The 26,666-nt window shown below is 47.0% G+C and overlaps 4 protein-coding genes and 1 long non-coding RNA gene across 8 annotated transcripts; 2 read left to right on the top strand and 3 right to left on the bottom strand.

Moving 5' to 3' along the window:
• Window positions 1-1,540: 1,540 nt before the first annotated feature.
• Window positions 1,541-2,102, top strand: LOC123078121 (uncharacterized). Its single transcript, XM_044500526.1, has one exon. The coding sequence runs from the start codon at window positions 1,685-1,687 to the stop codon at window positions 1,943-1,945; it is 261 nt and encodes an 86-aa protein (XP_044356461.1). The 5' UTR covers window positions 1,541-1,684; the 3' UTR covers window positions 1,946-2,102.
• Window positions 2,103-2,623: 521 nt separating this feature from the next.
• On the bottom strand, window positions 2,624-12,460 carry LOC123078120 (uncharacterized isomerase BH0283). The gene is made up of 6 exons (XM_044500525.1): window positions 12,229-12,460; window positions 11,930-12,136; window positions 11,516-11,800; window positions 11,179-11,340; window positions 3,075-3,158; window positions 2,624-2,942 (listed from the first exon to the last, which is right to left on the bottom strand). The coding sequence occupies exons 1-6, from the start codon at window positions 12,262-12,264 to the stop codon at window positions 2,835-2,837; spliced, it is 882 nt and encodes a 293-aa protein (XP_044356460.1). The 5' UTR covers window positions 12,265-12,460; the 3' UTR covers window positions 2,624-2,834.
• On the bottom strand, window positions 7,158-11,163 carry LOC123078117 (uncharacterized). Of its 4 annotated transcripts, XM_044500522.1 has the most exons (4): window positions 8,137-11,163; window positions 7,925-8,055; window positions 7,610-7,726; window positions 7,158-7,465 (listed from the first exon to the last, which is right to left on the bottom strand). In XM_044500522.1, the coding sequence occupies exons 1-4, from the start codon at window positions 10,958-10,960 to the stop codon at window positions 7,316-7,318; spliced, it is 3,222 nt and encodes a 1,073-aa protein (XP_044356457.1). In that variant the 5' UTR covers window positions 10,961-11,163; the 3' UTR covers window positions 7,158-7,315. The 4 variants fall into 4 exon arrangements, with proteins under 4 accessions (XP_044356457.1, XP_044356455.1, XP_044356456.1 ...); XM_044500520.1 differs by having other exon boundaries at window positions 7,610-8,055; XM_044500521.1 differs by having other exon boundaries at window positions 7,925-11,163.
• A 7,251-nt stretch (window positions 12,461-19,711) lies between the features above and the next one.
• LOC123078122 (uncharacterized) lies at window positions 19,712-20,738 on the top strand. The gene is made up of 2 exons (XR_006437068.1): window positions 19,712-20,006; window positions 20,136-20,738. It is a non-coding gene; the product is annotated as an uncharacterized lncRNA (long non-coding RNA).
• A 666-nt stretch (window positions 20,739-21,404) lies between these two features.
• On the bottom strand, window positions 21,405-23,793 carry LOC123078118 (rhomboid-like protein 14, mitochondrial). The gene is made up of 2 exons (XM_044500523.1): window positions 23,461-23,793; window positions 21,405-22,402 (listed from the first exon to the last, which is right to left on the bottom strand). Exons 1-2 carry the CDS (start codon window positions 23,683-23,685, stop codon window positions 21,626-21,628), a joined length of 1,002 nt encoding a protein of 333 aa, XP_044356458.1. The 5' UTR covers window positions 23,686-23,793; the 3' UTR covers window positions 21,405-21,625.
• Between the last annotated feature and the right edge of the window lie 2,873 nt (window positions 23,794-26,666).

Raw genomic sequence — 26,666 nt, forward strand, 5'->3', positions numbered from 1 at the left:
ACATGTGACGGCTAGGGCATCGCGGCAGGGGGGGCGTGCTTAGGTCTAATGGCCGTCGTGTGTTAGGCCGCCGGGGTCGCCGATGGGGTGGTGGTCCATCTACTGGGGGCGTCGGCATCACTGACGTGGAGGCGGCGTGGCGGGGGTGGGAGAAGGCGACGCTCCTTTTTTTCTTCCACTCCATCGTGGATTATTATGCAAAGAGATTGCATTATTACCAGAAAGCGGGGAGATTGCCGATTATTCCATCAGGAGAGACCTGGGCGAAGGAAAGAGATCTGGTGTACGATTGGAAGCTAAACGATCGAAACGAACGACATACCATGACCTACCATCACGACCGCAGACTCCTCTTTAGGAGTAGAGATTGGGAGGCGGGGATGGGTGCGGCCAACGAAGTCGCGGTAGGTCGTCATCTTCCAGGAAGACGGCGCCCCGCGGGAGGTCGGCGTTGACCAGGAAGGCGGCGGCAGCGCACAAACCTAGCTTCCGAGCGGGCTGCCGCTGAGCGGAACCGTTCGCTTGCCAAACAGGATGAAACAACCCGTGGACGAGGGTGTTGGTGTGACGAAAAAAGACAAAAAAATCACGAAACAGATAACAAATTAAATAGGTACATAAATGCTTTCATGATGAGGTTTATTTGTTTCCAGAAAATTCGTTATTTGTTTCTATAAAATCTGTTATTTGTTTCTTAAGATAAATTGCATTAATAAGAGAGATCGGTTGATTTGGACAAATTAGGAAAGTTTAGTCCGTGATTTTTTATACGTTAGGAAAGTGCTGCTTTGCTAAAAAATGAAGAGAAAAATAAACCAACGTGGAGAATGGTGGTGGGAGGGGAGATGAAAAAAACCAGTGAAAAAAAAGATTGAAAGTGGTGGGACAAAAATAAACCATACTCAACCAACTCAGGCATTAGGAGTAGAGATATGAATCAACAGGAGAGCTGGCTTCTACCTCCGATTTATGGTGGTTCTTTCCTCTTCTTTTCGACCCCTTGCTCTCGTGCTTGCAAACCGATATTCACTTGTTCAACCTGAACTTGAGGAATCACTTCGCTCACATGGAAGGCAAACGAGTGAGATATCTGTATTACCGGGTTAGCCACGTGGACAATGAAAACTGGCCTAGCCTTTCTATCCATCAGGCTGTTGTACCGGCACCACCTAACGTCGGTAGAGTAGAGCAAGGCAGCAACCCAGGAACCTGGACAAGGACACACACAGGATCAGCTGACCCGTCCGAGCCATCACCACGGCATAATACCACGCATTAGCTCACGCCAGCTGCACTCCAAAGAGAAAAACCACGTCTCCCAAGAAAAACAAAATGGCAAGTTGACAAGGACAACACAAGGGGCCGTGGCTTTCTCCGCCCTCCGTTTCGGCCGAAACCCAGCGGCCGTCAGCTCGCTCGCTCGCTTCCTACCAAACAAGGCGGCGGCCATTCATGGCGTGCGCGCGGAGCCGTAGACGTCCAAAACCACAGCGGACACGGCCCACCGTTACCTGCCCGCGCGCGTATAAAGACCACACCCTTCCCTTTAGCCGCAGCGCCATAATCTCCGAGCTGCTAGCGCTACAGTCCCCATCAACAGTTCAGGCTTACAGCTAGTTGCAGTACTACACGAGTACACCACCAAGCCAACGCCCAACAGAGAGGTTGTAGTGCCATTGGGAGGATGGCTTCGATCGTGCTGCTGCTGTCGGAGCTGCTCGGCGGCGCGGGAAGCACCAGCATGCTGGAGGCCAGCTGCTACATGGGCGGCCACAGCCTGCGGGAGTTCCAGCCCGCGGCGGCCAACGGCGAGCGGGCGCCGGCGGAGCCGAAGCTGCGGGGAACAACCTCAACGGAGGTGAAGGATGAGGAGCCGTCGTCGTCGTTGGACCTGGAGGATCTCTCCGCCGTGTCCAGGATATCGGTGGACGTGATGTGGCCCTGAGCCTGCCGCCAGCTCCCGCTGACTCGGGAGGTTGCTCTGTGTTTGCTTGCCGAGGACGAAGAAGAGATGTGATGTGGTTCCTCGTTGCCTCGAGTTCTATGAAATGAAGATGTAAATATGCAAAGCCACCGCTGAATGTTCTCCCTGTGTTCCTTTTCGTCTCGTGACTTTCTCTTTGGGGATTCAACCATCTGATCAGATCATAATCAACCGAACTCGTTTGCAACATTTTTTTCTCGTAATAATCGACCGGGTACTGACAATAATCCCATGCTAATTGCAGAACTAAATGGTTCTCGTAATCGGGCGGATAATGACAGTCCATCCAGCGGGTATACCCACCCACCTTCTCTGCGTGGACTGCAGAAAACAACACATTTTCCGTATACAAACTTGCAGTCCAGTCTGAGATATTGCTGTAACTGAACTTTTTGTACTTTTAACAGCATTTTTTTTTGTCTTGGCCTTGCAAGGCATTGTTCAGGTAAACCACAAGAGCTCTGGAGTTTTTAAGTCCCACATTACAAATAACATCAAACAGAATTGCAAATAGTATCAAAGATCATACTACTCCATGGGTGGTGGGTTGTCTTTGATAGTTCGATTCCAAGCATATCTGCCATTCCTGCGATTTTGTCGATGTATATTTTAAGCAACCATTGCGTGTGGTTTAGCAGAAACGTTTGCTAGGATATAACTATGTGGGAAGAGGTTACTGGAAAATATTGGTGGCCTTGCACAGATCATACACCGGCGGAGTGACCTTCAAGAAACCGCTGGAAGTTCTAAAACCACCACAGAGCAGCCTAGAGTAATTGCCCACAACGATTGTTCATATTACAAGCCCGACAGTGATTTCCCTACAAAGCAAGCATGCCTAGATGACATGTTACGCCAGGAGCGTCCCGGTCATGACAGTAACAGTTTCTCCTTGGATCTTCACTCTCCGATTTGCGTCATCCAGTTCCAGGTATAGCGTTCCACCCCTTGGAGATGCCTGATGATACATGGACGCATTGTAATATGAAGGAAAATTAACACGATGATTTAGCACTGATCGAGCGCATGTTGTGGCATTATTATAAAATAAAATATAGACCTCCAAACAATTAAAACGTCGAAAACATACTTGAAATGCCGTCAGTTTTTGCTTCCCAAGCTTTCTACCCCAATAGGGTCCCAATACACAATGTATACTGCCAGTGACAGGGTCCTGCCAAAACACAGAGATTAGGGGTTACACGAGTTATGAAAGACGAGGCTGCATTACATGGACAATATCAGCAGCCAATGGACGCCCAAGATTAATTTAAATGAACAAGGGTTTCTCTATACAGATTTCAACTAGTAGTACGAATGGTGGCACTCTATAACTGCAACTTGCAAGCATCGATACCTTTTTTTTTGACCAGGAAACCGTAGAACAATGGTTCTACGGTAAATTATATTAATAAATTATGTACAAGCAATCCGATTACATCACAGCAATCATCCAATACCAGTTTTGTGAAACATGAGAACAATTATAAATGCTGTAAAACCCAGGAGCTAATCTTGGCCGCTTTAGTTTGCTTTGCTTTTATCTGTGCTGCCCATAGACCATCTTGAAGATAGAATTTCCAACCCAGAATATGAGGAACTGCTGCACGAAATATCTTGTCATTTCTGATGGACCATATGCTCCAACAACCCATCACAATAATATCCAGGGCAATATCTGGAGGGAGTTGCTCCAAGGCTAGTTGAAAGTCATCGAAGGCAGATATTCCTCTTGGCTTGGAAGGGATGATGGTATCCCAACATTGGAGAGCAAAGGGGCAATTCCAGAATAAATGAAGCAGCGTCTCCTCCATGTTATCTGAACAGAGTGCACAGTTGTAGCTGGTGAGATGCATAGATTTCCTGTTGAGGAGGTTCCTTGTGTTGATCCTGTCATGAAGCAGCAACCAAATAAAAATCTTATGCCTCAGTCTGCAACTCGTATGCCAAATCTGTCTGAAAATCGGGTGCACCAAGCTGGGTCCACACATATGATGATACATCTTGATGGAAGAGTATCCTTTGGGGGCTCCCAGTACTTGCCATTCATCGGGGTTATTGGATTGTGGTCGGTGTTGTAGGTGCTGGATTAGCAGAGTATATTGCTGGAAGGCTTGTTCAGACAGAGGAGTGTGGAAGAGTTCAGACAGGTCTGGTTCTTCCATAGCAGTCTTCAGGGTAACATATTCATTCCTGGTATAAGAGTGCAGTTCAGGGAATTTGGATCGAAGTGGTTGATCCCACCAGTTATCAGACCAAAGTAAAGTGGTGCCACCAGAATGGGCCTTGCAAACTGCAAATTGTTTGTATGTTGGCAGCAACTTGAGTATAGCTTTCCACCAGAAAGAGCCCACCAATCTCTCACCAGGCAGGGAGGTGGAGTAGTAAGTTTCCCAGATGATATTGATCCAAGGAGTATCAACTCTATTAAGGAATTTATGTAGTTGCTTCATGAGAAGTGCCTGATTATGAGTGTCAATATCCAGTATCCCTAGTCCTCCATTGGCCTTAGGTTGACATGCAGTGTCCCATGCTATGAGTGCAGCCCCCCTTCCCAAAGATCCATATTTCCTCCAAAAACAGTTTTTCAGATAGATATTTAGTTGTTGAACCACTGTTGCTGGCATCCTTAAAGAGCACATGAAGAAAGTTGGCAAGCTGGAGAAGACAGATTTAATGAGAGTTAATTTGTCTCCAGTGGAAAGCAGAGTAGCACAACCAAGCAATCTATTCTCCACTCTCTTAAGGAGGGGCAGGTAATCTTCCACTCTAGGTTTGTGTAAGCTGAGAGGCAAACCCAAATAGGTGTGAGGAAGAGCTCCAATCTTGCAGCCAAAGATAGATGACAGATATTGCATTTGTTCCTCAGAGGTGTTGATGGGAATCATAATAGACTTGTTGTAGTTGACTTTCAGTCCAGTGAAAGCAGCAAAATGCAGCAGCATATTCTTAATATGCATCAGTTGGGAGGCCTCAGCTTTGACCACTAAAATGGTATCATCAGCATATTGGATGATAGGAAAATCAGGGCTTGATTGGTGGACCAAAGGGGGTTGTATCATGGAGTTATGCATTGCCTCATTCATCATAGATTGTAAAATGTCTGCTGCTAGCACAAAAATGAGAGGGGAAAGAGGGTCCCCTTGTCTGACTCCACATTTGCAAAGAAATTGCTTTCCAGGTACCCCATTGAGAAGAACAGAAGAAAATCCAGTGCCATAAATCATTTGAATCCAATTAATCCACCTATTTCCAAAACCTATGGCTTTCAGAATATCAATAATAGTATCATGACTGAGCATATCAAAAGCCTTTTCAAAATCCAATTTCAGAAGAATGATATCTTCATTTGATTGGTGGCATTGATGAATGTATTCATAGGACCAAGCTAAACAGTCTTGAATGCACCTGTTAGAGAGAAACCCATATTGGTTGGGATGGATGAGCTTGAGTATCTTGCTTTGCAGTCTGTTGTCCAACAGCTTGGTTAAGATCTTCAGGGTGCAGTTCAAAAGGGAAATAGGTCTAAAATCATTTGGTAGCACAGCATCATCTCTCTTAGGGATCAGAGTAATGAAAGAATAGTTGATACTCTGCAAATTTACAGTACCCATGTGGAAGTCTTCAATAAGCTTATAGAAATCTGGGGCCACAATATCCCAGCAAGCTTTGATAAAAGCTGCATTAAACCCATCTGGTCCAGGAGCTTTATCAGTAGGCATCTTTTTAATGACATCATCAATTTCTTGCTTAGAAAAGGGAAGTTCCAGATCTGATAAATCATCATGGTGTAATAGAAGATGCTGCAGCATGAGTGGGTTCTCAATTGTTGTAACAGATCCTAATCTCTTCTTAAATGCTCTGTACAGGATAGCAGCTTTAGCTTGGTGATCTGTGTGTTCTTGGTCATCCTCATCCCTCAGCACAGCAATATGATTAAATCTATGCTTGATAGTTGCTTTAGCTTGAAAGTACTTGGTGTTTGCCTCCCCCATTTTGATGTTTCTGATGATGGCTCTCTGTTTCCAATATATTCTCTGCTGCTCATTAATAAGTTTCAAATGCTTAATCAGAATCTTTCTGCCATTAGTTTCCTCAATAGACAGGTCCCTTAATTCCTCAATAACATCATAAAAGAGGATCATGTAGTTGATGTTCTGAATAATTTGCTTGTGGTTTGAGAAAGTTTTGGCCCAGTTCTTCAAACCTTTCCTTAGCCTCTTGAATTTTGCAGCAATGTTTTTGGCACTATCCTCTTCATGAACATCTTGCTCCCAGATGTTCCTTACCACATCCTTGAATTGAGGGTGTTTCAGCCAGTAATTCTCAAATTTGAAAACCTGTGCTTTAGGAATGCAGGTACCCACTTGAATAACAATGGGGATGTGATCTGAGGTGGTTTTGGCAAGAGGGATGGCTTGAGTGGAAGGGAACATGAGGGTCCAAGCTTCAGAAGTGAAGCACCAGTCCAATTTTTCCAAAAGTGGAGCATCCTGCATATTGCTCCAAGTGAATTTTCTGCCTTCCAGTGGAATTTCAACAAGTGCTTGGTTGTTGATTGCTTCATTAAATAAGAGCATGTCATTCAGGTTGCCTCCATCTCTATTTCTGTTATGAGGATATCTGATGTAGTTAAAATCACCTAGTACTAGCCAGTTGACATCATCTCCCACATGAAATTCCTTAAACCAATCAAGGAAAACAGTTCTTGCATCCTGCTGACAGGGTCCATAGATGTTGGTGAGTTTCCACATAGTCCCAGACAGCTTACAGGTGAACTTAATGGTCAAAGAGAAATCATTTAGGTGTTCCAACTGTCCTGAGAAAAGATTGTCATTCCAGGCAATCAGTAATCCTCCAGAAGCACCAATGGAAGGGAGAAATTCGAATTTGGAGATGTACTTGGGACAGAATTTTCGAATATATGAAGTGTCAAATAACTCTCTCTTAGTTTCCTGGAGGCATAGAATGGAGCAATTGGATTCAGCAATTTTATTAGATAGAGCATCCCATTTCTTTGGGTCATTGATACCCCTAATGTTCCAATTCAAGATATTCCAATTTCTCTTCATGATGATTATAGAAAACTGAGAGTAGAAGGGAGGGAAGTTGAGTTGTGCAATGTGATTGACAGCGGATAAATATCTGATCAACCAAGATAAGCAGGAGAGAGTGGATAACTTCGGTCCATAGAGTCATACCATACTGGAATCTCATACATTTAGTCTGATCCATAGAAACCAAAGCTAGTAAGACCCAAATATACATCACAGAGACAAAAATCCTCATCCCAAAAGTTCAGATACCAGCACTGACAAAGAGACCAACTAATTACTGCCCGCTCTTCGCACTAATGGTCCCTTCCTTGGACATGTTGCCCCCCTCCTTGGATTTGCTTGTCCCCTCCTTTGCCTTGGCAGCAACCTTGGGTTTCTTGATCTTAGTGGTAAGCTTCTCTTCTGTAGTTTCCTGGGCATTGACCTTGCAATAAGCAGTGTTCAGATTTTTAATAACTTACGCAGGCAATGGAGGTGGGAAAGAGTGACAAGCTAAACAATCCTTATCCATGCAAACAGACTTCTTATAACCCTTATTGAGTTTTTGGAGACGGCAACTCCTCCTTACCTCTGTCTCCACCAGTGGCCCCTTGTCCTTCCTCTTCCTGTTGTGATGAATAGCAGAGGTGGATGATGACATGATATCCTGTGAGCCACACAACACACTAGGTGTATTCTCCTGATCCTGAGAAGTTACCAAGATACCAGAGAGAGTAGAGCTGTCAGGGCATGAGTTTGGCAAGGCAAAAGGTAGACAGAGCTCCTCCTTCTTGCTTTGAGAGATAATATCCCAAACTTTGGAAGTAATGAACTGTTTTGCCCATTCGTACTTCTCAGGAGAAAGGAAAGTAACAGACAGGAAATTAACCCAGTCAACTGGTACCTGAATGATGTCCTTACTGGTAGCTGTAGGTGCAAAATGTTTGGACCATATTTGAGCTCCTTCCTTTCCAAGGTACTTCTCAGCAGTACCAATGGCAATCTCATGGACAGTGGGAGAGGGTAGGCCTGTCTCTGAGATAATCAAGTGATCAGATTTAAACATAGGAATAGGAAAACCTGGAGGGGCAGAAACATCAGAAGAAGAGGATTCACCTTGCCCTTCAGCATAATTCATGGGATCTGATTGAGTAAGCATCATGTGAGCTGAATAATCATTGTGCTGATTGGTAACAGGGGGGTGAGATTGCATAGTTGGGTTGATATCCTCCCTGCTGATAATAGGAGCAACTTGGTTTTGTAGCACAGGTAGAGTGGCCTCCAATTGAGCAGCTTCCACAGTAAAAGCTTCAACTAGAGGTTTAACCAGTTCATCAGAGTTGACCACCTCATTGATAAGGTTAGGTTTTGGAGGCATGGAGCTCTCAAAATGCATGGGATCTACCATGTGGGAGATGAGGGCCACAGAGTGATTATTTAGGATGGCTGAGAGATGCAGATCTTCAAGTGGCTGCACAGCCAGGTTCATCTCCTCAAGAACTGCCACTGTGGGAAGATCCTGGGCCATGATGGGCCCAACAGGTTCCTCAGGCCCAGTCTGTCCAATATCAGCATTCAAATCAGGTAGCAGAGGGTCAAGCGGCGCCAATGGCCCAACAACAGAGTTAGCCGTTTCAGCACTAATATTTGGTGGCACATCTGAGACAGTGACATTACTGTTAGCTGGTAGCTGCTCAACCTCAGGATGGACATATTTCTCTTCCATGGGCTCCATCAGATCATGTAAGTGCAAAAATTCTCCATCATGCAATTCCTGGTCAGCAAGTTCTTGTTCTGCCGGCATGGCCCAGTGTCCCCATCCAGGAAGCTCCGCCATATCCTCCTCCTCATCAACCTGAATTCCTAACTGAAGATCCAAAATCGGGTTCTGAACTGGTGCTTGTACTGCATCTTGCTCATGGAATTGCAGTGGTCCCAGAAAGTGATTATGCTGGTTCTGATGGAAATGAGCCTGAGCAGGGACTGGGTGTGGGTTACCAAATGCAGGGATCGGGTCCTCATCAGGTGCTTCTCTTCCTAATGGAGTGTCTTGCAGAATCACCACAGGTACCGAGAGGGTAGCAGTATCATCTCCTTCTCCAATAGCGATGCTGGAAGGAATATCTCTCAGTTCTTCCACCTTTATTTTGACCATAAGATTTGCCCGAGTACTCCTGTTTCTATCCCACATCACAAACTTGCCAAACTTACTGATAGCATTGCTAATCTCATGAATGCTGCGACGGTCCAAAGGAAATCCACATAACAAAATCCACACCTCTCTGCTAAGATTGAGTTTGCGCCAATTCAGTCCTTGATTATGTTTCTCAAAAATGACATGCACATCAGTGAAGGGGTGCGGGCTGCTGTTCACTAATTCATCCCGATCAAACACACTATCAAACTTGATGTAGGCTTGTCCAAATGGGCAGGGTGAAATCTCAGAAAATCTCAGGTGCTTAACATCAGTAAGAAACTCAGAGAGTACCTCGCGAACAGTAGCAAACTGAACCGGCAGGTTGGGCATCGGCACGATGGTAGCAATGGCCCATTCTTCATGCGCCGTTGGTACCGCTCCAGTCAGGATACGAATGCGCGCCGGCCTACCCGCGACGTCGACGCGGTGGTGACCGGTAGGAATGAAGGGGCTCGGGTCGAACGGGAAGGCCGCCATGGATTGTGCGGATGAGGGGGAAGAAGAGTGGATTGCGAGGCGGAGAGGAGGGGAATGAGCACTGTCTTGGATGGTCGCAGCTCTCAATCTTTGGGCGATGGATGGAGTGGCAGGATTGTAATGGCGGATGTCCGCTCCGGCGGAAATCGAGGCGTCTCCTCTGTTCTCTTGGTAGGCAGGGGTAATGACTGACCCTCTGACTAGCTGATTAGTCTCATTCGCGGCAACAGTGGTGATTTGCCTCGGAATCATTAGATTCGGTGTCGCGTTGGATGTGGGCTGAGACGGCAAGGTGGGGTGCCTAGTGGGCTGTAGGATTGGGCTTGAGCTGGGCTGTTTAGCAGAGAAACAGTCCCGGGCGATGTGGCCCCAACGCTTACAGTTTCTACATTTAATCCTATTAGTGCAGCTGGGCCTGAGATGACCATGCATGAGGCACCTGACGCAGTAAAGCCCATTAAACGCGGTTTGAATGGGCGGATTGCCCGCCCTCTCATAACTATCCTTGAATGGTTCCGGGCGACGATCACGGTCGGAAGGATGAACCGTATGCTGCTGGTGTGATCGAGCTGGAGATCTGATCGGGGTGGGAGCATGCTGGATGTACGAAGTGGGTGTACGAAGAGCCTGAAGGTAAGATTTTCTAGGGTGATCACGGAAGACATGAGTCCATGCATCTTCCTTCTCTTGGAGATATTGATCAAGTTCCCAGGAAGAATTAGGGCCTCCAGATCCCCATAGGAGAAAGTTGATATTGAGAAGAGGTAGAGAGATGTTACCTCCTTTTATGATAGAGAAACCAACTTCTTTGGATGAAACCGAGAACCGAAAAGACCAATTTTGAAGCAATTGAACCTTGAACAGGGATGCCCGGCCACCGAAACAGGACAGGAGGATCGTGGCAACAGATTCCACCGTGAGCCTGATCCGCGAACGGGTGAACTCAGCAACTAAAATGAATTCCTCCATATCTTTACCTTCTTCATAGTTGATGGGTACTCCCCATTTCCTCCACACTTCAGCGGCAAAATCTTGACCCATGTCGAAGTTCAGATCCGCGAGAGCCATCGCGACGGCTATGGTGGACGCCGTGACCGGAGTGGGCACGGCGTGAGGCCTCCGCGGCCGGGTGGCCGGCGGAGGGGCTAGGCGGAGGGGCTCTGAATTACCAGCTCGCCGCCAGCGCCCAAACAGGTGGGGCTCTGAATTTTCAGCTCGCCTCGGGGATGGGAGAAGCATCGATACCTCAACAATAGTTACAAGCATCCACTGAGTAGATAAAGTTTGTAACTACCTTAGACTTAGATGACACTACTGATCAAAGAAGCTCTTAGCCTGCTAATCGATATTGTGAATATAGATACAATTCTAGCTAAACAGAATTAACTCATGATGATATTAATCTGTCTAGGACAATCAGGATTCAGACTTCAGAGCGCAACATGAACAACGTTACAGGACTTTGGACTAGGAAAGGGAATCACCTCATCCATCCCAAATTTCGGGCAGAATAAACGTGTGAAGAAGTCATAACCAGATCCAGCAGGTGCCGGTCCTGTAACCATGATACCACCACATGACAACTTTTTAATTTCATCGATGTTAGGAAGGATGTCGGCAACCTCTTGTGCTGAAGAAAGCTCCACCTGAAAGCCATGCAAGCTGTTTATTGGGCAATCGATTTTTCGGAGGAGAAACTAAGAGAATACGTAGCTGACTTAGGAGAATGATCATAGCAGCTCCAACACGCTCCGTCTTAAAATGGGGAGGCTTATTTTGGAATGTAATGATGCAGGTAAAAAAAAGGGGGAGAGACAGTACAATGAGATCACCGTCGGCCGCCGATTTGTGAACACTGACCACTGGTGCGCCGTTTAGGGTCTCCGGAATCGACGGCATCTCGTTGCAGCCCAGGAAATCAATCATGGGGAAATTCAGCTCAATAAACAGCTTCCCGTGGGCCTCGCCTGCGCCCCCTGGCGGGGGAACTTTTTTCGCAGTCAGGATACCGGACTTGGTCATGAACTCGATCATGCCATGCTCCGGGAGAACGGCCGTGAAGAGGAAGTGGGCGGAGGCCAACGTCGCGTGCCCACACAGGTCGACCTGAAAGCGACGACGCGTGCTCGGGGTCAATGCAGGCCAGTCGACGGGTTCTTCAGATCGGTCGATGATGGCAGTAGAAAGGGGATCCGAAGATTTTGGGAGGAGGTGGACGGAGGGCTATGTGGTTACCTCGGTGACGGGAGTGAACCATCGGAGGTGGAAGAGCGGCGCGGCGCTGGCGCGCCGGGAGAAGTCGCGGACGAGGAAGGCGGTCTCCGAGAGGTTGAACTCGGTGGCAACCGACTGCATCCACCGCTCGTCCGCGGCGTTGTCGTCCTCGAGGAGGCACACCGCGGCGGGGTTGCCCTTGAACGGCTCAGTCGCGAAGGCGTCCACCTGCGACGAGGCCACGACGGCCGGGCCAACGTCACTTTCCGAGAGGTGCGACCGTGCGAGTGAACAGGAGAGGGGAGGATAGTAGCACTGACCACGGCGTATCGGATGGCTTTCTTGCCCATTTCCATGGACGCGGCGTCGGCGTCGGCGGCCGCTGCTCCAAAGTTGCGTGAGTATGAGTTGTAACAAGCTGCTGATGATTACTGAGTAGTACTAGTAATCAGCGATGGCGAGTTGACGAGATGGAGACGATGGGCTTTCCTTCCTTGTGAACGAGTGAACGACACCCGACAGGGTAGCCCCCCAAAAAAAACTTCTCGTCACCGATACCGTCCTGGCTTAATTTCCTAGCAGCTACCACAAGGTATCCTCGCATTCCACCCCATAAATCATGCACATATTAGATTTATCAATATGTCACTTTTCTTTTCTCTCGAATGTATTCATAGGAATAGGATGTACGTGTGTACGTTCGTAGGGGTGAGTGTATGCGCGTATGTATGAGCGCTTGCGTTTGTACTGTGTTAAAAAAAGAGTTCGTCGCAAGACGCCATGCAAAGACGTGTACATTGGAAGGAGCGGGGCGCCCCCACAATGCTTCCCACACAGAACGTGTGTCGTCCGATGCCCTACTTATGTAGTGTGCTCATCCAAGGTGAAGCGGTAGGCAGAGCGCACGATGGCCTTGAGGTCCAGCGCCCAAGCTAAGATGTCATCAAGGCGTCTTGGCAATTTTTGTATGCTTCCGAAAGGAGACCCACTCCCGCATCACCCGCATCTGGCGACATCGGGAAACCTCGACAGCCGACGGGAGCACCTCTCTACCACCACCGTTGTTTCGCCGCTACCGGAGGGCCGGCCGGGGAACTCGTGCCACGCCTAGGGATGGCGGCGGTGAGGTAGTTTTTCATTTCCCTGGCGCTGGAAGCCCCTTCCCCTCCGCTCTAGATCCGATCTGGCGCACGGCGAACTTCTCCTTCTTCAACAGTTGCCTTCTCCCCTGCCGGTCCGTGCGTGGCGGCGCGGGCACGCCTTGGGTGCTCCTCCCCGCCAACCCTTGCCTCCCTCGTCGGCGCAACCCTTCTTCGCGCTGCTGTTCGTGGGGGGCGTGCGTACGGTGGAGGTGGCCGGGCTGGCCGAGGCATGGTCTGCCCCATGCAGGCCGCTGTCCGACTCCGACGCCGTCTCCTGTGAGCTGCGGTGCCGACCTCTGCGGGTGTGAGGTCGCGGTTGTCTTTGTTGGCATCGGTTGAAGCTTGGCGGTGGATCCTTGCCGGCTCTGCTCCGGTCCCGGCGGCCACGGACCTGCGTGCTCCGGTGTCCATGGCATGCCGACATCCTGTGCCGACGTGGTATCGGCCCCGGTGCTCGGGTTGCTGCGTCTCTTCCAGCTTCTTCGGCTCATCGGTGTTTTGGCGACTCCACACCCGACAGCTTGGAACTACGCTCCCCTTCCGGTTCCTGGCTTGCCTACGGTGACAGTCGTCACCCCTACTCATCTGCGCCGGCTCTCTACCCTGCTGCTTCCCCGACCCCTTCCTCCTATACGCCACGTCGGCTCCAAAGCTCGTGATTTTTCGGCGGCAGATGCAGCCCCACCTCCCCCCATTCCGTGCTGGCGATCCACCGGTGGGCGGACTTCCTCATTTTTGGATTCTCATCAGGTGGCTATGGGATTGCACGGACAGAGGCCTGGCGAAATCCATGCTCGGCTTGCCGATGCTGGCAGCGGCGACATTCGGGGGTATCGTTTCCCTTATTGAATGCGCTGCCATGGCCTCTCTCTCTCTCTCTTTGTGCCCCTCTTCGAGCTTCGGGGGAAACCCTGGGTCAGATTATTTGGACCAGATGGCGACGGCGTCACAACGTTGTTTCCCTTTTTGAAGGCGCTATCTTGCTCGCTCGCGGTGTCCCCCGGTGTTGGCTCTGAAGATGTTCATGAAGGAAATATGCCCTAGAGGCAATAATAAAGTTATTATTTATTTTCTTATTTCATGATAAATGTTTATTATTCATGCTAGAATTGTATTAACGGGAAACTTAGTACATGTGTGAATACATAGACAAAACATAAGTGTCCCTACTATGCATCTACTTGACTAGCTCGTTTATCAAAGATGGTTGTGTTTCCTAACCATAGACATGTTGGAAATATGCCCTAGAGGCAATAATAAATAGGTTATTATTATATTTTCTTGCTCATGATAATCGTTTATTATCCATGCTAGAATTGTATTGATAGGAAACCCAGATACATGTGTGGATACATAGACAACACCATGTCCCTAGTAAGCCTCTAGTTGACTAGCTCGTTGATCAACAGATGGTTACGGTTTCCTGACCATGGACATTGGATGTCGTTGATAACGGGATCACATCGTTAGGAGAATGATGTGATGGACAAGACCCAATCCTAAGCCTAGCACAAGATCGTGTAGTTCGTTTGCTCAGAGCTTTTCTAATGTCAAGTATCATTTCCTTAGACCATGAGATTGTGCAACTCCCGGATACCGTAGGAATGCTTTGGGTGTACCAAACATCACAACGTAACTGGGTGGCTATAAAGGTGCACTACAGGTATCTCCGAAAGTGTCTGTTGGGTTGGCACGAATCGAGACTGGGATTTGTCACTCCGTGTAAACGGAGAGGTATCTCTGGGCCCACTCGGTAGGACATCATCATAATGTGCACAATGTGACCAAGGAGTTGATCACGGGATGATGTGTTACGGAACGAGTAAAGAGACTTGCCGGTAACGAGATTGAACAAGGTATCGGGATACCGACGATCGAATCTCGGGCAAGTAACATACCGATAGACAAAGGGAATTGTATATGGGATTGATTGAATCCTCGACATCGTGGTCCATCCGATGAGATCATCGAGGAGCATGTGGGAGCCAACATGGGTATCCAGATCCCGCTGTTGGTTATTGACCGGAGTGTCGTGTTGGTCATGTCTGCGTGTCTCCCGAACCCGTAGGGTCTACACACTTAAGGTTCGGTGACGCTAGGGTTATAGAGATATTAGTATGCGGTAACCTGAAAGTTGTTCGGAGTCCCGGATGAGATCCCGGACTTCACGAGGAGTTCCAGAATGGTCCGGAGGTAAAGATTTATATATGGGAAGTCTTATTTTGGTCGCCGGAAAAGTTTCGCACTTTATCGGTATTGTACCGGGAGTGCCGAAAGGGGTCCGGGGGTCCACCAAGGGGTCCACCAGCCCCGGGGGGCCACATGGGCTGTGGGGGGTGCGCCTTGGCCTATATGGGCCAAGGGAACCAGCCCCAAGAGGCCCATGTGCCAAGAGATAAGATAAACGGAGAGTCCTAAAGGGGGAAGGCACCTCCGAGGTGCCTTGGGGAGGAAGGACTCCTCCCTGGCCGCACCCTTCCTTGGAGGAAGGGCCAAGGCTGCGCCCCCCCCTCTCCCTTGGCCCTATATATAGTGGGGGGGAGGGAGGGCAGCAGCAATCCAAGCCCTGGCGCCTCCCGTGACACCTCTTCCTCCCCGCTTGCGCTTGGCGAAGCCCTGCCGGGATCCCGCTACTTCCACCACCACGCCGTCGTGCTGCTGGATCTCCATCAACCTCTCCTCCCCCCTTGCTGGATCAAGAAGGAGGAGACGCCGCTGCTCCGTACGTGTGTTGAACGCGGAGGTGCCGTCCGTTCGGCGCTAGGATCATCGGTGATTTGGATCACGACGAGTACGACTCCATCAACCCCGTTCTCTTGAACGCTTCCGCTCGCGATCTACAAGGGTATGTAGATGCACTCCCCTTCCCCTCGTTGCTAGAGTACTCCATAGATTGATCTTGGTGATGCGTAGAAAATTTTGAATTTCTGCTACGTTCCCCAACAAGACATGTGTTGTCATTTGATGAACGGGATCACATCATTAGGAGAATAATGTGATGGACAAGACCCATCCATTAGCTTTAGCATTATAATCGTTAAGTTTTATTGCTATTTCTTTCTTCATGACTTATACATGTTCCTCTGACTATGAGATTATGCAACTCCCGAATACCGGAGGAACACATTGTGTGATATCAAATGTCACAACGTAACTGTGTGATTATAAAGATGCTCTACAGGTGCCTCCGATGGTGTTTGTTGAGTTGGCATAGATCGAGATTAGGATTTGTCACTCCGATTGTCAGAGAGGTATCTCTAGGCCCTCTCGGTAATGCACATCACTATAAGCCTTGCAAGCAATGTGACTAATGAGTTAGTTACGGGATGATGCATTATGGAACGAGTAAAGAGACTTGCCGGTAACGAGATTCAACTAGGTATGATGATACCGACGATCGAATCTCGGACAAGTAACATACGGATGACAAAGGGAACAACATATCGTTATGCGGTTTGATCGATAAAGATCTTCGTAGAATATGTAGGAGCCAATATGAGCATCCAGGTTCCGCTATTGGTTATTGACCGGAGATGTGTCTCGGTCATGTCTACATAGTTCTCAAACCCGTAGGGTCCGCACGCTTAACGTTCGATGACGATTTGTATTATGAGTTATGTGATTTGATGTACCGAAGGTTGTTCGGAGTCCCGGATGAGATCACGGACATGACGAGGAGTCTCGAAATGATCGAGACGTAAAGATCGATATATTGGAAGGCTATATTCGGACATCAGAAAGGTTCCGAGTGATTCGGGTATTTTTCGGAGTACCGGAGAGTTACGAGAATTCGCCGAGGGAAGTAGTGGGCCTTAATGGGCCATACGGGAAAGGAGAGAAGGGCCTCGAGGGATGGCCGCGTGCCCCCCCATGGGCTGGTCTGAATTGGACTAGGAGGGGGCGGCGCCCCCCTCCTTCCTTCTCCCCTCCTCCTCCTTCCCTCCTTCTCCTACTAGGAATAGGAAAGAGGAGGGGAATCCTACTTGGACTGGGGAGTCCTAGTAGGATTCCCCACACCTGGCGCGCCCCCTAGGGCCGGCCACCTCTTCCCTCCCCTTCTTTATATACGTGGTCAAGGGGCACCCCATAGACACACAAGTTGATTGTGTAGTCGTGTGCGGTGCCCCCCTCCACATATTTCCACCTCGGTCATATCGTTGTAGTGCTTAGGCGAAGCTCTGCGTCGGTAACTTCATCATCACCGTCATCACGCCGTCGTGCTGACGAAACTCTCCCTCGGCCTCAGCTGGATCAAGAGTACGAGGGACGTCACCGAGCTGAATGTGTGCAGATCGCGGAGGTGCCGTGCGTTCGGTACTTGATCAGTTGGATCACGAAGACGTTCGACTACATCAACTGCGTTACTTAACGCTTCCGTTTTCGGTCTACAAGGGTACGTGGACACACTCTCCCGCTCGTTGCTATGCAACACATAGATAGATCTTGCGTGATCGTAGGTAAATTTTTTGAAATACTGTGTTCCCCAACAGTTCGATGTTGTGCTCATTTAGTCTGCTTAGTTTTAGGGTTGGTGGGTTTTGTTGTGTCTTTTCTGAGTTCGGCCTGGGCATCCCTCTCTCTCTTTACTCTAGGTTCCATGATCATGCTTTCTTGCGTTCATGCTATGTGTTGTATCCTCTATTGTACTCATTTTCTCTTCTTCTATCAACGAAAAGATACGCAAACTTTGCGTATTCGTGAAAAAAAGAAAAAAAACTGTTTGATTTGCATGATGGCTACCACATCCATAGGAAGGAAGTGGCGGCACAGGAGTTCGCCATTCCATCGATTGGCGTCGTCCAAGAGTTCCGCTACTCGCTGTAGCTGACATGTTCCCCGCTGGAAGACTGACATGTACGAGACAGCTATAAATCCCTACAGATCTGAATTTTTTTGTTGTTGCCAACACTCTAGATCAACCCCTTCTTGCGTGATTCAAGTCCACTATGAATAGCATGCCATGTTGAGGATGCATTACCAGAAAACACAGTGTCCTCGAGAGCCCGGTTAGGTACTTTGCTTTCAGTACATGGGCGCACAGTGAGTCGGGTTAGGTAAGAAGCCTCCATGCTTGGCTCACAAGTAGTGATCGGTCGAAGAGATGAAAGTCCTAGGAACCTAGACCACCCCAGCATTTTGGCTGAATAATTTTTGCCCACGCCATCCAGTGCACCTTTCACTTACCCTTCTTTGAATCCCATCAGAAATTCCAAACGAGTCTTGTTAAATCATCACACTGATATCAGTTGTTTGAACACACTCATAATATATGTCGTGGTCGCTTATGCAACTGATTGAATCAAGGTCTCTTTACTGGCCTGAGAGATGCTATCCCCCATATCAAGCTATGTTGGTGTAGTCCTTTCTTGCAAATTTTAAATTTTATCTTTATGCATCTTGCCCTCTGGAGTGGGGAGACCAAGATACTTTGATTCAAATTCAGTACTCACATTGTCCAGAACAAGTCTGGCCTCTTGCTGCATAGCCACGGGGCACTTCTCACCAAATTGTATTGAACATTTACGAGGATTAATATACTAACCAGTCGTCTAAGCATGGCTAGCAATAAGTCCCTATTTGCTTGATGTGGGTTCGCCTTCAAGAACAACATAGTGTCATTAGCAAAGAGAATATGGGAAATACGCAAAGCTCTTCGACAGATTTTTAGTGGATCAAAAGCACATGTTTCTGCACCCCATCTAAGTAGCACAGACAAGCCATCAACCACCAATAAGAATAGGAACGAGGATGGGGGGTCACTTTGTCTATAAGCCCACACACCGGTGCAAACGGATCCAAGATGACTCCATTGAATTTCATGGAGTATCTCAGAAAGATCACATATGTCATTATCTGCAGTACGATTCGGTGAGCGAAGCCAAACTTTTCTACCACCTGCCTTTAAAAAAATCCCAATCCGCACGGTCAAATGCTTTAGACAAATCAAGTTTGTAAGCACAAAAGCTATATTCCCCGAGTCTCGAAGAATCTTTAGCGATAAAATGGATCGAAGGCTTTATTGCAATTATGAGTATAAGATAGTCTGAATTTGCATGAACACATCAATTTCAGGTTATTATAAAACTTGAATTGTAATTATGACTATGATATTTTTTTAATACTTTGAGAATGATTGTTTGTGTGTGAGCTAGATTGAATATTTTCATCCCTTAATTGTTGGGTTAAATATAGGAGTCACATAGTCATTTCTATATTTATAAGGTGTTGCATTTCACGTGTGTAATTACTAGAGTCTATGTGTTTCAAATAGCGCAGTGAAAAAAGTGTATTCGTAAAATTTATTTAGAAGTAAAAACTTGTTTTCCCAGCGAACAACCAAACCCATGGGACCTTCTTCAACCCCAGGGCCTATTCCAATCAATAGAGCTCGACAATTCTAAATTAGAGTATTTACTTTATTGGCAGTAGAATGCTCTATTTTTATATTTATATACTATATAATTTTATTTTATTTTGAACACAGTACAGATGCAAGCGCTCATATGAGCACCTTCGAAAGACTGAGCCGGCATATCATCTTGAAATTTACGAAGTCACCATAGGCACCTCGTCGTCGACGGGAACGTCTCCTCCCACCGGAAATACTAAAATAAATTCAAAAATAAATATGAGCACCAGGACTTGAATCCTGATGGGCTGAGAATACCATAATTCCTCTAACCATTCAATCACAGGTTGGTTCGCATATACTATATAAATTAGCTAACCATATTTTGGGACGGGAGGAGTATAATACAACCGACCAAATCCAGAGTTTCAAATGGGGCTGGAAAGGGAGTCTTTCAGATGTGGAAACGCCTGAGGCCTGAAAAGGGGAGGCGGAATTGCGGACCTCCCCTCTGATTTCAAGGAGAAGCCTCCCACCGGCACGGCGGCACCGTTTCCTCTCTGCGGCAGCAACTCCTCCCATCCATCCCTCGTCCATCCTGGCTCAGGTTTGCACCCCCTCCACCCTCTCACATCTCCTCCTACGCACGCTTCGTCATTTTTGACTTTACTCGCCGCGTTCGTCCATCGACCAAGGTAGCTGGGGTGATTCCGGTGTTGCTTTCCTCTCTTGGCAGGCGCGAGAGGGTGGAGATGAGGAGGAAGGCGCTCGCACGGGGCTTCTCCGGCGACGGCGTCCTCCGCCGCAGCCGCCCGCTCCCAGCGCGCCGCCCGCCACCGAAGGGGACAATAGCACGAGCAAGAATAAGAAAGGCGAGATCGGCAGGACCATCCGAGACAGGTTATGGTCTTTCTCTTTCCCCAGAAGCCGCCTCTCCTGCTGGACGAGCCAGAGCCACCCGATCCGGCGGAGCAGGAGGGGGAGCGGCACGGCCGGCGACGAACATGGCACGCCGGTGAACGTGCCGGTGACGGCCAAGGCAATCAGGCCCCCCTCAAGGAAGGTGGTCGCGGCAGGGACCAGATCCCTGATCGAACGCAACGATTTCTACAGCCAAGAATGCAACACGCACAAGTAGGGAGCCTGTTTTTTTCTCTTCTCGGATGCTATCCCTGTTTTGGGTGTGATACTAAAATTGTAGGACGAGGCATTGCCCCCTTTGGGACGTATACGAGTTTCCCCGGGTAATATACGTACCAACTCGAAGCTTTGTACTAGTACAAAATTGTGCAAGTTGATGAGTTTTCATGAGTTCCAAACCATGAAACCATAGCCAGAATCCATGCCGTGTTGCTTGTATGTCTACCAGGCAGTCTTATACAGTCGTACACCAGTTTTAGTAACTCCCATCAAAGTGCCTCTCTGTCGAATCGAATCAGATGACAAAATTGGCACTGAGGGATGCTATGCAAGTGCTTTCAGGCAAGCACACGCAAAAATTAGAATCGATCCCTATATCTGCATGATGGAAAACAGATTGTCTGGCAGGCAGGCTGAATCGAATCTTTCCACTAGACGGAAAGGTCTCACATATCGGACAGATAGGTGAGAAGTGATTCAGTGCTCCTCTCAGGCAATGCATATAAATAAAACCTGTGTAAAGCACAACAGGTGTCTAATCTGCAGCTATCCACCTAAACACCAATTTAAATCATCACCGGGAAACTGCTTTCTGGTTGTCCAAGATTCAAGCTAAAGAACATACTCCCTCCGTTTCAAAATATAGTGATTCCTCTATCCCCGTGCTTCAACTTTGACCAAAAATTTAACAAACAAGACCGATTACGGCGGGAGCAAAAGTTATACCCGTGAATTCGTATTCAAAAGAAGTTTTCAATTATATAACTTTTTCTCCCGCCGCAATCGGTCTCGTTGGCTAAATTTATGGTCAAAGTTGGACCTCGGGAAGCGCGGGCGCACTATATTTTGAAATGGAGGGAGTAACTAGTATATCAGCACCAGTACTCGGGCCTCCAACGGTGATTAAGACCAATTTCGATTACATAAAGCATTCCACATATATATAACTAATACGTACTAATGGTAGAACGAAGAATCACTAAACTATCTAGCACAAAACGGGCAGATGCCATGCCAGTCTCCGTGCGGACTACTTGGATATTGCATTGCTACTTCCCTATGGAAGCTGTGTTGGTGCAGACTACATCATCCTCCAAATCTTTCAAGCCTCCTACGGCGGATCTCCTCGACTGAGAGCTCGTTGTTTCCACCGTCTTGGAGATGCCGTCTGCGGGAAAAGGCATGGTCCGGGTGCGGAGTGCTGCACATCTCGCAGACATCTGCGTGACGCGAGTTGTCACAAGAACATGTTATGCATCTCCACCGCATACCTTGCCCAACCTCTTCTTGCGCAGGTGCAACATGGCGCCGGACACTGCTCCCCCGACCATGTGCTGCTGACCTCAGAAGTTTCTTAGCAAATCTCGCCGGCTGACTCACAACGTCTGCAATTCCTGAAAACATGGGAGCGAGCCGTTCTGGACCGTGCCTCAGCAAAAGGTAGGCCAGGCCAGCAAGTATCCCACCAACATTGCAAATCAAGTGTGCCTCCGGATTGAAAGCATGGACGAGTAGTAGTTCAAGCAATGCCGCATACTTTGCAGGAACGGTCACCCCATGCCAGACAACATCGCCTTCTCGGGCATTCAGCACAACATTCATGCCAAGCAGCACTCCACTAAATCCAGCAGAATATTGATAATACGCCATGTCGTTGCCGAGCGAAAGCAAGCCTTTAGACAAGAGCAGTGTGAAGCCCTGAGAAAGGCCAAGCAAGGAAACCACCATGCAAGCAAACTCAGGACTGCCAGTTGATGTTTCAAGCTTTGCCCCCGTGCGCAAGAGAGAAGCCATGTTCATGAAGAAGTGACCTTCACACAAGTGGTAGAAAGCTGAGAGGAAGAAACGTCTCAGGTCACCGAACTGCACCAATGTTCATAACTGTTATTTTTGAGAGTGGTGGATATATAAAACTCTGGAAATGATGCTTAGAAAAGTCTGAAAAGAACAACTTGCAATTACTTGCAGTACGACATTCAAAGCACATCATCTGCACCCTGCTGGTAGGGAAACAATGCAACAGGAGAAGCACAACATTGCGAATGGTGTAGCGTGCATTTTACCAATTCTGTAAAGTGAGCCATGGGCATGGGGTGCAAAACTTGCGCATCATGTCATTTAGATCCTTTTTGTGTGTGTGCGAAAATGTCATTTTGATCCATGATCTAGACAACTGGACGAGTCCCTAAACTTGTATACAAACATAGGGTCAATCTGTGCTTCAACAGCGTTATGTTTAACTAAATAAGAGAAAATTTAACCAACTCTAATAGAGTATTGTTACCAGATACTACCAATAGGGAATCCCAATTATAATTAGGGTCGGAATCCTGCTCCTATGCAGCATTGCTCAGTAATCATCTTATAAATTTGGCCCAATTGCAAGCTAGGTAGATCAAAAGCTTAAGTTTTACTCCCTCCGTCCCAAAATTCTTGTCTTAGATTTGTCTAGATACGGATGTATCTAGTGACATTTTAGTGTTATACACATCCGTATCTAGACAAATCTAAGACAAGAATTTTGGGACCGAGGGAGTATTAGCTAAACCCAACAATGCGGCAACCAGAGACAAAAATATGGGCACAACATAATGTGGTGCTGAACTCCGCAACCCTGTACCCCTGGATAAGGGTGCTCAATGTAATTTGTTCAGTAGCCAACTGAATCCAAACATAATTCCATCGCAAAAGAAAAGATAGCATACACATAATTCCGCCATCTAATCAGCCGGTTGCTTAGTCAGGTCTGCTTAACATACTTGGATATGGCCTATTCAAGGTAAATGTGCTGTTTTTCCCTGTCTGCCTTAGGGCTTCAGACTTTTCTCTTGTAAATGCCTAATCTATAATGCAGAGGCAGAGCACCTGCCATTAGCCCTAAAAATATCAGCCGGTTGAGGCGTGGTGGTGTAGGTGGGTACCTTGATGATGAGGTGGGGGTTGAACATGACGTGCCGGAGCCGGGGTAGGTGCGCGTCGACGGCGCCCGGGCGGAAGTACACCAGCGCGTTGGCGGCGACCAGCGCGGCCGTCAGGGGCGGGCGGCTTGCGCCGGCCGGGCCGTACTGTAGAAGCATCTGCACAGCCAACAGCGGCAGCGTCCGGCCGGCGAAGTCCTGCCGGCCGCTGCTCATGCCGACCCCCATCGCCGAGATCGATGGACCGGTGTGGTCGGAAGACGGACAGGCCCGTGGCGAAGGCTTTGTTTTTTCTTTTTACTGACAAGACAATCCTTGGCGAAGGCCCTTTCTCTCTTCAGATTCAGGAATATATACTGCTTCCTCTTATTTTTAGATGGTAGAAGAATAAATTCTTTGGCAAGAAAACATCGCCTTGGACATTGACGCTGACTCTGCAATTACGCTATAACCATCATTTTTTATTAAAAAAGATAACATACTTTCTCTCCTTCAAATCAATTGAAACTTTAGTTTTGTAACTTCCAAGTCAAACTTCCTAGTTTGATTAAATTTACTAGAACAATGCCATTGCAACGGGATATAAATATTCTAATATGTTAGCTTGTGATTTACTTGTCAATAATAATGCGATTGTATAAATAAATATTTATCAAATTCTACCTGTGAATTGCCTTATATTTTGATTAAAAGTTTGGTAAGTAAATTAAAGTGAAATTGATTTAGAAGGTAAGTAAATTAAGGTGATTGATTATCATATACATGAAAGGTTGGACGAAGCGGTAGTGGGAAGAAGGTGAAATGGGAACCTTACGTTAAGTAATAGAGATAAAAACTATATCATCCACGAATTAATTTATCATTTTCTTTCTTCCCGTGGAAGAAAGAGAACCATTTGGCTAGGGTTTCTCGTGCCTCCCTACCGCTGTTGGTCTATCTTGTCTTCTGTGGTCTTAGGGCCATGGTGGCGCGATAGATCCCGACCCTTGCCGGCGGGAGAGCTCCGGTTTTTTATGCTTTCTTGAATTTTGTTAGGGTTTATGTCCTCTCAGAAAGTCGAGGCGATGGCGTCTCTCTGAAGATGGAATAAGGTTCTCTCCACCTAGTCTTCATTCCGATGGTGTTTCTAGCATCATCGGAGACGTGTGGAGGTTTGTCTCTGGCGGATCTCGCGGGATTAGTTCGGTGTTTGTCTTCGGTGGATCCACGTGGATCCTGTCTTTGTTCGTACGTCTACAGGTTAGATCATTTTGATCTACGCTTTTATTAATTGTTGTTCTGGTGCGCTGATCTTATGGGCCTTAGCACGACTACTTCCCGACTGTCTACTACAACCAGGTTCGTCCGACTTCGATGAGGGAGGGACGAAGACAGTGGCGCGCCTTCGGCTCGCTCTAGTATTTGTAGTCGTGGCTAAGTGGTCTATGGACCTAGATGTATTTTTTACTTCTGGTGTTCTTTATACTACCTTGATAATTGAAGAATAGATCGAAAGTTTTTCCTCACAACAAAACTAAATCTCATCTAGGTAACATTAGTGTGGAAAAAAGAAAAAGGAAAAAAGAAAACACACGTGATTTTTTGCGTAAAATCAAATGACATGGGAGTTAGATGAGACATTGTTAATTCTTATCTAGATAGAGAACTTGGTTGGTTATAGTAAAGTTTGACTTGAGATAAAGATGGGACTTCTAATTTGAAATGGAGTATGTTTCTTGTCTTCAAATTTTCCTCGTAATTTTGAATCTCAGTTTCAAACTCCTACGAAATGTATCCAGGATTTATGCTTTTCAAAGAGTCCATCACAATTAAGACAAATATGCAATTAGTTTTGATAGTCGCATGTAGATTGTTTGGTAGTGAGATATAACCTCAGGTTATCAAATGGTCTCATGTAGATTGCATACATGCATTATGTCCTTATATCCATATACCATTCCAACTGCATATATAGTTAATACTTCATCGCAAGACCGGTATCTCTAGCATGCATCGTAAAGTATTAAACAAAACATACCATTACATTAAATAACATGACATAATGTTGATAATATATTGTCTTTATCTCAAGCTCTTCACATGAATGTAACTATCTTTTTATCCATAGTGGCAACAACATGGTACAATTATTTTCCACTTTTTGTCACTGTAATAGATTACTTGCAAGATTGAACTCAACTAATATATACAACTCTCTCTTGGAGATCATTCATCTAAATATGGCCAGTGTAAGACTAATAGATTGGAGAGCATATATGTGCATAAATTATGCAACAAGAACTAAAAATCCAAAACAATCATGTATAGATATGATCATAAAGTGATAATTCATCACACCGCAACAAACACACCAAGAATTACATCAGATTGATCTCAATCATGCAGGGCGGCTCATTAGATCTTTATATTGAAGAACAAGGGGGGAGGGGAGATGTCATCTAAGCTACTGTTATGGACCCATAGTCCAAGGAGGACTACTCATTCATGGTCATAGTGGTAGCAAGCTTGATGAACATAGCTCTGGTGATGGATCCCCCTTTTGCAGAGTACCGGACCAGGCCTCCAGATTGGACATCCGCGAAACAGAGAGGTGGTTGTGGCGAAAAAATCCTCCACAAATCTATTGAGAGTATTAGGGTCAATATAAAGGTGGCAAAATGAAGAGGCAGTGGAGAGGTGCCCTTTGGGTCCCACACGGCCTTGTGATGCGGCCTGGGAACTGGCCGTGTGGGGCCCATAGGGGGCCTCTCCTTTGTTCTTGGCTCCCTGGCTCCGTCTTGGTCTAAAACTTCACGGTGTATTTTTCTTTTATTTTTTAGGCCCACGAAATTAGCAATTATGATAAAGTGGCATAAAAAAGGAAAAAATATAGATACGTTTGAGACGTATCAGTCCTCCCGCTAGCGCCCTCCCCCCCTTTCTCCCCCGTGCGGCAAACAACTCTACCCATGCTTACGTGGGATTATACAAAGATGATATTACAACGGAGAAAGACAATGGTACCTTCGGCGAGTTAGATCAGATGTCAGCTCATCAAGTTCTTTGTGGATTGATATGTCTTAAAAGTATCTGTAATTTCTGTCATGTTTATATTATATTTGTATCACTCTTAACATTTTAACTTCATCGATTAGAGTGAATTTTGACATAAATAAAAATAAGAATTCAAATAATTTGAAACAAAGGGAGCATGCTACTTGTCATAAAAG

Source organism: Triticum aestivum, chromosome 3D (assembly GCF_018294505.1).
Source record: "Triticum aestivum cultivar Chinese Spring chromosome 3D, IWGSC CS RefSeq v2.1, whole genome shotgun sequence".
Taxonomy (NCBI): domain Eukaryota; kingdom Viridiplantae; phylum Streptophyta; class Magnoliopsida; order Poales; family Poaceae; genus Triticum; species Triticum aestivum.

Bases quoted from the DNA above. Each gene is read 5' to 3' on its own strand.
- LOC123078121 (XM_044500526.1), top strand. From the start codon at position 1,685: ATGGCTTCGATCGTGCTGCTGCTGTCGGAGCTGCTCGGCGGCGCGGGA.
- LOC123078117 (XM_044500519.1), bottom strand. From the start codon at position 10,960: ATGCTTGTAACTATTGTTGAGGTATCGATGCTTCTCCCATCCCCGAGG. The intron at 7,466-7,609 runs GTAAGGAGGAGT...GCTTATTGCAAG, and splicing joins GGCCACTGGTGGAGACAGAG to GTCAATGCCCAGGAAACTAC.
- LOC123078120 (XM_044500525.1), bottom strand. From the start codon at position 12,264: ATGGAAATGGGCAAGAAAGCCATCCGATACGCCGTG. The intron at 11,801-11,929 runs GTAACCACATAG...CGTCGCTTTCAG, and splicing joins GGTTCACTCCCGTCACCGAG to GTCGACCTGTGTGGGCACGC. The intron at 11,341-11,515 runs GTACTGTCTCTC...CATGGCTTTCAG, and splicing joins CGGCCGACGGTGATCTCATT to GTGGAGCTTTCTTCAGCACA.
- LOC123078118 (XM_044500523.1), bottom strand. From the start codon at position 23,685: ATGGGGGTCGGCATGAGCAGCGGCCGGCAGGACTTCGCCGGCCGGACG. The intron at 22,403-23,460 runs GTACCCACCTAC...ACATTGGTGCAG, and splicing joins ACCCCCACCTCATCATCAAG to TTCGGTGACCTGAGACGTTT.